Source organism: Apium graveolens, chromosome 7 (genome assembly GCF_009905375.1).
Source record: "Apium graveolens cultivar Ventura chromosome 7, ASM990537v1, whole genome shotgun sequence".
In the NCBI taxonomy this organism is placed as follows: Eukaryota; Viridiplantae; Streptophyta; class Magnoliopsida; order Apiales; family Apiaceae; genus Apium; species Apium graveolens.
Genome location: NC_133653.1, coordinates 183,096,517 through 183,104,199, shown reverse-complemented (window position 1 = coordinate 183,104,199; position 7,683 = coordinate 183,096,517). Strand labels below are relative to the sequence as shown.

The 7,683-nt window shown below is 34.9% G+C and overlaps 1 protein-coding gene across 2 annotated transcripts; it reads left to right on the top strand.

The window, feature by feature from the left end:
- Positions 1 to 1,501: 1,501 nt before the first annotated feature.
- Positions 1,502 to 4,403, top strand: LOC141670483 (uncharacterized). 2 transcript variants are annotated; one of them, XM_074476357.1, is made up of 5 exons: positions 1,502 to 1,878; positions 3,080 to 3,111; positions 3,212 to 3,288; positions 3,415 to 3,465; positions 3,827 to 4,403. In XM_074476357.1, exons 1-5 carry the CDS (start codon positions 1,580 to 1,582, stop codon positions 4,220 to 4,222), a joined length of 855 nt encoding a protein of 284 aa, XP_074332458.1. In that variant the 5' UTR covers positions 1,502 to 1,579; the 3' UTR covers positions 4,223 to 4,403. The 2 variants fall into 2 exon arrangements, with proteins under 2 accessions (XP_074332458.1, XP_074332457.1); XM_074476356.1 differs by having other exon boundaries at positions 2,991 to 3,288; positions 3,827 to 4,402.
- Positions 4,404 to 7,683: the final 3,280 nt, after the last annotated feature.

Here is a 7,683-nt window from a genome sequence, read left to right as displayed (position 1 = left end):
TGTCCAAGTAAGCTTCAAAACCAATGGTTGTGTCCTCTCCAATTGAACATCACAACAAGTACACATAGCCAAATCCCAATTAACATATTTATTTCTTGATCCTCATCACCCGCGTTGTGCACATTTATTGTAAGTTGACAGGGAAAGACTCAATTTCTTTACACCGGGGCGTGCGCACCTACATGAGGTGTGCAAGCTCTCTGTAATGAATGAATTCACGCGTGTGGTGCATGAGTACACAACCTGTGGTGCGGGAAATAGCAAGCCCGATTCTGAAGCCCAACCGAATGTCCAGCTCATTAAGGTTTTATTTGGACTTGGTTTGCTGCATCTGAGCTTCCACGTAGTGCAACACTAGTCAGCTAAATTAGAAGAAAATTTCGATTTATTGGGCTACATGCGCAAAACTTATTATTTGGGCCGTATCTTCAGTTCTGCTCGTCAGATTTGGGCGATTTAATAGCTCATGCGAAGATAACGATATCTTATTTAATTAGAGAATGATCCAGACTTCAAAATCTATTTGGAACAGCCCAGTAACAGCAAGGGAAAGTCAGTTACGAATTTCAACTTTAGAATTCCATTTAATTTTGGAAACTCTTGTATATTCCTAAACACAATTTAAAAAATACTTATTATTATTATTAATAGGTTATTATTGTGAGAGATAGAGAGATACGTATATGTTCATCGTGGTAGCCACCAAGAAGAGAAGGAGACTTTAAGGAGAAGATCGCGTGCTTGGAAATTTCGACATAGGGATTTCTATTCTACATCTTTTTTTTATTGTATTCTCAACTCTCTATGATTTCTATGTACTTATTCATGACTATGGTAGGCTAAACCTTCTTTGTTAGAGGGTTGTTTTGAAGCCCTAACCCTTTTGACAATATTATCAGTATTAAACTTGAACTCTTGAGATGTGCTTGGTTATGCTTATATGTTCGTCAATATTTTTAAAGATGCTTGAATTAACATTGGTATGTGGTCATCCAAATTCGTTATGTAATTGTTGTCTCTAAAAAGTCAATTAATCTTTCTATATGATCACGAGATTAATTGTATAAGAGCGTAATTCGTATTAACTTTTTTATGTGATCATGGAGTTCTATGAATATCAAAATTTATTTATACGTGGTCATGACAAATTTTCTATAAATATTTAGCAAATCAAGAATAGAGTTCAGGAATTGTAGGTCATAGGTTTAGTAGTGAATTTACATGTTTTCTAACATCTCTCTTTAATTACTTACACACCAAATTAATATTTAGTCAAGATTAAAGTAAGAAGCAAAATCTTGATCATTGGCGTTAAGGATATTTTTACTTATTCTACATTATATTTGATACAAAGGGTTTAAACTGAGTCATATCATAACACACAAATTTTAATTTATAATATCAATCGTCAAATAATTGATCTCGCTCGACATCATAATAAAATACATAATTCCTAAATAATTTTGTGTGCGCGGCGCGGCTTTATACAGTAGTTATCTTTTAATGGAGTATAAAAAAGGAGATTACTCTGGATTATATGCAGAAAGAATATTGAAGGGAGAGCAGGAGAATATGCAATATGGTGAGTGCTCTATTATCTTCTTCATCTGCACTTCATCTTAAGCTCCCATTTATCTGTGAGACCAGACCCCCCACTTTCAAAGCTACTTCATATTCTATTAATAATTATAATGGCGGCGGAGGAGAAGGAGTTGATGATGATAATTCATCTGTAGATACACTTGGTTTACCACATCATGTGAAGTTAATTACAAGCCCATCAAATCCATTTGTCAAACACTGCCTTAAGCTGCGCCAGAGCTCTTCTTATCGTCATCTTCATGCTTCTGTTCTTGTTGTTGGCTCTACTCCCATTAGGTCATCTCCCTCTCTCTCTCTCTCTCCCTCTCTCTCCCTCTCTCCCCCTCTTGCTCTCTCTTTTAACTGGTTCATTGTGGTTCATGTATTGCCAAGTGTTTGAGTTAAATAGTTGGATAGCATTTTCAGTTGAAGGTCTCTTTTATCTCTTAGTTTTCTGAATTTGATTAATTTACGGAGCCTGAATTGGCGATGGATGTGAATGTAATTATTTTGGAGTTTCGTAAGGTGTTTGGGAAATTAGTTACTCGATTTCTGTAATGAGAATGAGCTTTCATTCTACTAATTGACCGGGTTGAAATGAAATCCTAGGAACCAAAAGACACATTAGTATTGAGTTGGATAATGTAGTTTACTAAAAGGAACGGGGTTTATGATGTGGTCTAGTGATTACATTCAAAGAACATTAGCACTTTCCAGTTGTACCCCAGTTTCTAAAAATTTAGTCCAAAATACAACATTGACTTGAGATATCCCATGGCCGCATGTGCAGGGACGGAGCTACACTATGATTCTATCTGGCTCAGTAGGTGATGCATTTATAGAATTTATCTTGTTGATTTTATCCATGTCCTCCTGGTCTTGTCATTAGACCCAATTCGTGTTCATGACCCATTAAGAAAGTGTGTCAAATTTTTGCAACGTGTTGTTTGTGATTTGAAATCGTTTCTGCTCGTACACATGTTAAAAATGCGTATTTAAAAATAGAACTATAGAAGTATTTTTTTTCCAGCTGACACGAAAAAAGGGTTTCTGTTGGAAATTAGGTGCAGTAAAGAAATTATCAACTTGAAATTACTAGTGCTAAAATTGGTCAACAAGATTCAAATATCCGAGCTGGAATTCATCCACGTTAATTTCCTTATGCAACTCACTCGGTTCACAGCTTCTTCTAATTGTGTTATTTGCCAACTTGAGGCTTGCACCTCCCAATAACCTGGAAAATGACCTGCTACTATTGAATTTTCTTACTTGGTTAAAAGTTTGGACTTAGATCTGTGGAAATTTTCACCATCTGTAACAAAATTTTGTATAGGCGTGTATTGAAAGATTATTAAGTGTATGCTACATTTTTCTGTGTCTGCGTCAAAATTTCCTAAGGTTTTTTACAGGGAAATATGTATGTTTCAGAAGTCGTTGCCAGAGAGACCTACGGCCATAGATTGTTTACTCATACCTGATAAAGCTAATATTTCTGTAGAATTGGAGGACTACTGTACTCGTATTGTTCGAGTAAGTTCGACAGTATTAAAAAAATTATCAGGACTGCAATCAACTGAATCTATTGAAGCAATTGCTTTAATGAGGATTCCTTCCACATTCCACTCTGCAGATGAAAATCTAAAAGAAGAAAATTTTCTCAGCTGGTTTCCATCCCCGCACCGAGTATTAGTTCTTGATGGGATTCAGGTATACCCCTACCAACTGGAGTGGAATGTGCATTTTACAGTGTCAGATGGCTAAAATGCATTTAAGTATTATTTGCTGGACTTTTCCCAATTCGTATCTTAAGTTTAAACTATCTGGTTACTGCAGGACCCGGGAAATCTTGGCACTTTACTTAGATCAGCTATGGCATTTGGATGGGTAAGAAACAAAATTTCATCTTCTGATGGATTTTGTCTACATTTTTTTCAATATCGTTATTCTTGTGTCATCGTAGTCTCACATGATCTCTCCAGTAGTATTATTTCATTCTTGTAGATCCATATTTACTTGCCCTTGAATATAGAAAACCAATGTATATAAAACTTAAGAAAGAATACTGAATCATCATCCTTTATTTGATCAGCGATCAGCTTGATAATAAGTTTTTGCCGAAATTGTTTTCAGTTTTCTTGTGGCAAATTTATGTTAGTTTTTCACTTTAAGTTGTCTAGTATTATTTCACCTATGATATTTTTCTTACAATCTATATGCAATTTTGTGATTCTGCCATGTCCATCAGGGTGGTGTCTTTTTACTTCCCGGCTGCTGTGATCCTTTCAATGATAAAGCACTTCGAGCTAGCCGTGGAGCCTCATTTCAGCTTCCTGTTGTTTCCGGAGACTGGATACATCTAGAAGCTCTCAAAAATGAACTTCAAATGAAAATTCTGGCAGGACATCCTGCGGATGATGATAATCATAAGTCTGTGACACTGCTTTCTCGTATGTTTGCTGATTCCTTGGCAGATAAAAAAATTTGCTTGGTTTTGGGAAGCGAAGGTAATGGTCTTTCCAAGAAAAGTAGGCAAGAAGCTGAACTTGTTGCCATTCCAATGACCGGAGAGTTTGAGTCTCTTAATGTATCAGTTGCCGGTGGGATTTTATTGTATATGTTACAGCCTGCAAATCATATATGAATAATATATGGTTAACAGTTTGATGGCCTGCAAATATTATCAGTGTAGGTAGAGTTTTTACTGACGGACAAGTTACCTGTAGTTGTAGAGAACCCTATAATTTCGGTCATTATTCATTTGATTTAATAGTTCAATCATACCCTTTTTTAAAAAATTAGTTCAATCGTACCTTGATATGGGATTTGTGCAATTTTTTTCCTACATTATATCATTTGAGCATCTCCAACCTGACTCTGTTAGGTATATTTGTCAACCTGATATTGTTTTGGCTATTCTATTATTTTTAAACCACTATGACCCTCAAGTTTGTTAGCTAAAATTATAGCTATCTGAAAATAATTTTTCATATTTGTTGATCCTCTTCCCATCTTCAATATCATTTCATGTATGTATTGAAATCTTAGGTATATAGATATATTTATATATTACTATTTTAATTTTTATGTAATATTAATAATAAAATATTTTATTACTCAAATTCTAGGTTTGTACATTTATTTATACTAGTCTATCACCCGTGCAATGCACGGATTGCTTTTAACACTCGAATAATTTTTAATAATATATTTTATCTTAATAATAATAACATATTAATATAAATTTTCAATAGTTGAAAAATAAATTGAAGAACATAATAAGTTATAATAATATATGTATTATGTAATATGAGACTTGACTGAAAATAAATAATAATAATATATAATATGTTGTTCACGGGACTCGAATCTTGAACCCGTAAAAATTGTTAAAAATAAAAAATATAAAAGTTTAAATATAATATGTTGTTGACGGGATTCGAACCATGAACCTATGATAGCAATTTAAATATTAATATAATATTATTTTATTATTACATCCAACGATTCTATAGATCTGACAGTTGTTATTTACCGTACCAAATAACTGTACCGAATAACCGACCAACTACCAAATAGAGGTTATTCATGTTAGATATATTTGATAATGTCATGGCTAATATGTTTTATGTTTAGCTTTCAGATCTTACGTGAACAGGATAAATCAGTACTTAACTGTTGATCAGTACTTATACTGGAAGTCAGGACTTAAGGATATCAGTACTTATATTATCAGGAGATAATCATCAGAAGATAGATATCAGAACTTAAGTGCTGAAGGACAATCAGATAAGGACAGTAGTTGATTAAAGGAAAGAAGATCGAGATAAACATAAGAAGAGATATGCATGAAGAAGGAATTCCGTGAAGAATGGAATACTTGGAAGAAAAGATATCTGATTGACATATTTTAGGAAGCAGAATTATATTCCATATCAATTAGCGATTATCTTGTAACTGTGTAGTATATAAACACAGACATAGGGTTTACACTATAAGTGTTATCATTATTAGAAAAGATTATTCATTGTAACCCTAGCAGCTCTCGTGATATTTGTTCATCACTGAGAGGTAACAGTTCCATATTGTAACAGAGTTTATTGTTTCAATAAAGTTTGTTTTCTGTTACTTAAGTTCTTAAAGTTCGATTTGAGTGTACTATACACTGTATTCACCCCCTCTACAGTGTGTGTGTGTGACCTAACAATTGGTATCAGAGCCTATCTGTTAACTTACATACAGTTAAAGATCCATACACAATCATGTCGGACACAGAAACTCCAATTAAGCCTACCACAACTGAGGAACCACCAAAGACACAAATTCAGAATCGGTATGAGACCATCAGAGTCCCCATACTGAGACCATCTGAATATCCCATATGGAAGGTAAGGATGACCATGTTCCTGGAAGCAACAGATCCAGAATACCTGGATAGAATCAAGGAAGGTCCTCACAAACCAACCAAACTCGCTGTTGCAGTTGCAGGTGAAGCAGCAATGACCGTACCAAAGGAGAAGAGTGATTATACTGCTGAGGACATAGCATCAATTGCTAAGGATGCTAAGGTACGACACTTACTGCATAGTGCCATTGATAATGTAATGTCAAACAGGGTAATCAACTGCAAGACTGCTAAGAAGATATGGGATGCTCTGGAAACAAGGTGTCAGGGAACTGATACAATTAAGAAGAACAGGAAGACAATACTCACTCAAGAGTATGAACACTTTGACTCAAAGACTAATGAGTCATTGAATGATTTATATGATAGATTTGTCAAACTTTTGAATGATTTGTCATTGGTTGATAAAGAGTATGATCTTGAAGATTCAAACCTTAAGTTCCTGTTAGCTCTTCCTGAATGCTGGGATTTGAAGGCAACGACAATAAGAGACAACTACAATCTTGATGAAACAACTCTTGACGAAATCTATGGAATGCTCAAGACTCATGAGCTGGAGATGGAACAAAGAAGCAAGAGGAAAGGAGGAAAGTCAAGGACAGTTGCTCTTAAGGCTGAAGAAGAATTCCCCAAAGCAGCTTCCTCAAAGAAAGACAAGGGTAAAGCTCTTTTCATAAAGTCTGATACTGAGTCATCAAGTTCTGAGAGTGATGATGACTCAGATTCTGAAAGCTTGCCTGAGACTGATGCTGATGAGGAGATGATGAAGCTGTGTGCTCTTATGGTGAAAGGAATCACCAAGATTGCATACAGGAAGTTCAGGAAGGGAAAGAAGTTTTCCAGAAAAAGCATAAGTTCTGATAAGAAGAATTTCAGAAGATCTGAAGGCAGAGGAGGAAAGTCTGACAGAGGAGATTACACCAATGTTAAATGCTATAACTGTGGTGAGAAAGGCCACATATCTCCTGACTGCAAGAAGGTAAAGGGTGACAGAGGCAAGGCTCTTGTCACAAAGCAGAAAAGCTGGACAGACACTTCAGACTCTGAAAGTGAGGAGAACTATGCATTGATGGCAAATGCTGATAAAGAAAGTGCTGAGAGCAGTTCTGAAGCTGCTAAAATAAAGGTACCTCAGACTACTTATGCTTTTCATACTGATGATATTAATGAGTTGAGAAGATATCTTAAAACCATGTTTGTTAGTTATAGAGATCAAACCTTAACATGTGAAAGATTAACTTCTGAAAATCTTGCTTTTAAGAAAAGAAATGATTTCTTAGAAAAAGAGTTAGTTATATTCCATCAAACTCAGAAGGATAGAGATGATGCTTTTTATGTTAGGAATGAAGTGCTAAAAATGAATGAATCTCTAAAAACTGAGTTAGAAAAGGAAAGAGAGTTAGAAAAGGAAAGAGAGATAATCAGGACTTGGACTAACTCTGGCAGAACAACTCAAAATTTGCTAAGTAGTGAAAATTGGAAAGAGGGCTTAGGTTATGGAGAGAATACGAATGATAAAGGAACTGAAGAAATTAAGCCTGTTGTTAAGCAAAAGCCAAAGTTAAAACCTATTAAGTTTGTAACTGTAAAGTCTGATAATGAGAAATCAGAAGTTAAAGAGGAATTAACTTCTGACAAACTAAAACAGGAAAAGACAGCTGAAGTAAACATAGGCTTAATGACAAAGAAGCAGCTTAAGC

What these genes read in the sequence shown, in the direction of transcription:
- LOC141670483 (XM_074476356.1), top strand. Translation starts at nt 1,580, where the DNA reads ATGGTGAGTGCTCTATTATCTTCTTCATCTGCACTTCATCTTAAGCTC. An exon ending in TAGTTCTTGATGGGATTCAG is followed by an intron (nt 3,289 to 3,414) that starts GTATACCCCTAC and finishes TGGTTACTGCAG; the next exon opens with GACCCGGGAAATCTTGGCAC. An exon ending in CAGCTATGGCATTTGGATGG is followed by an intron (nt 3,466 to 3,826) that starts GTAAGAAACAAA and finishes CATGTCCATCAG; the next exon opens with GGTGGTGTCTTTTTACTTCC.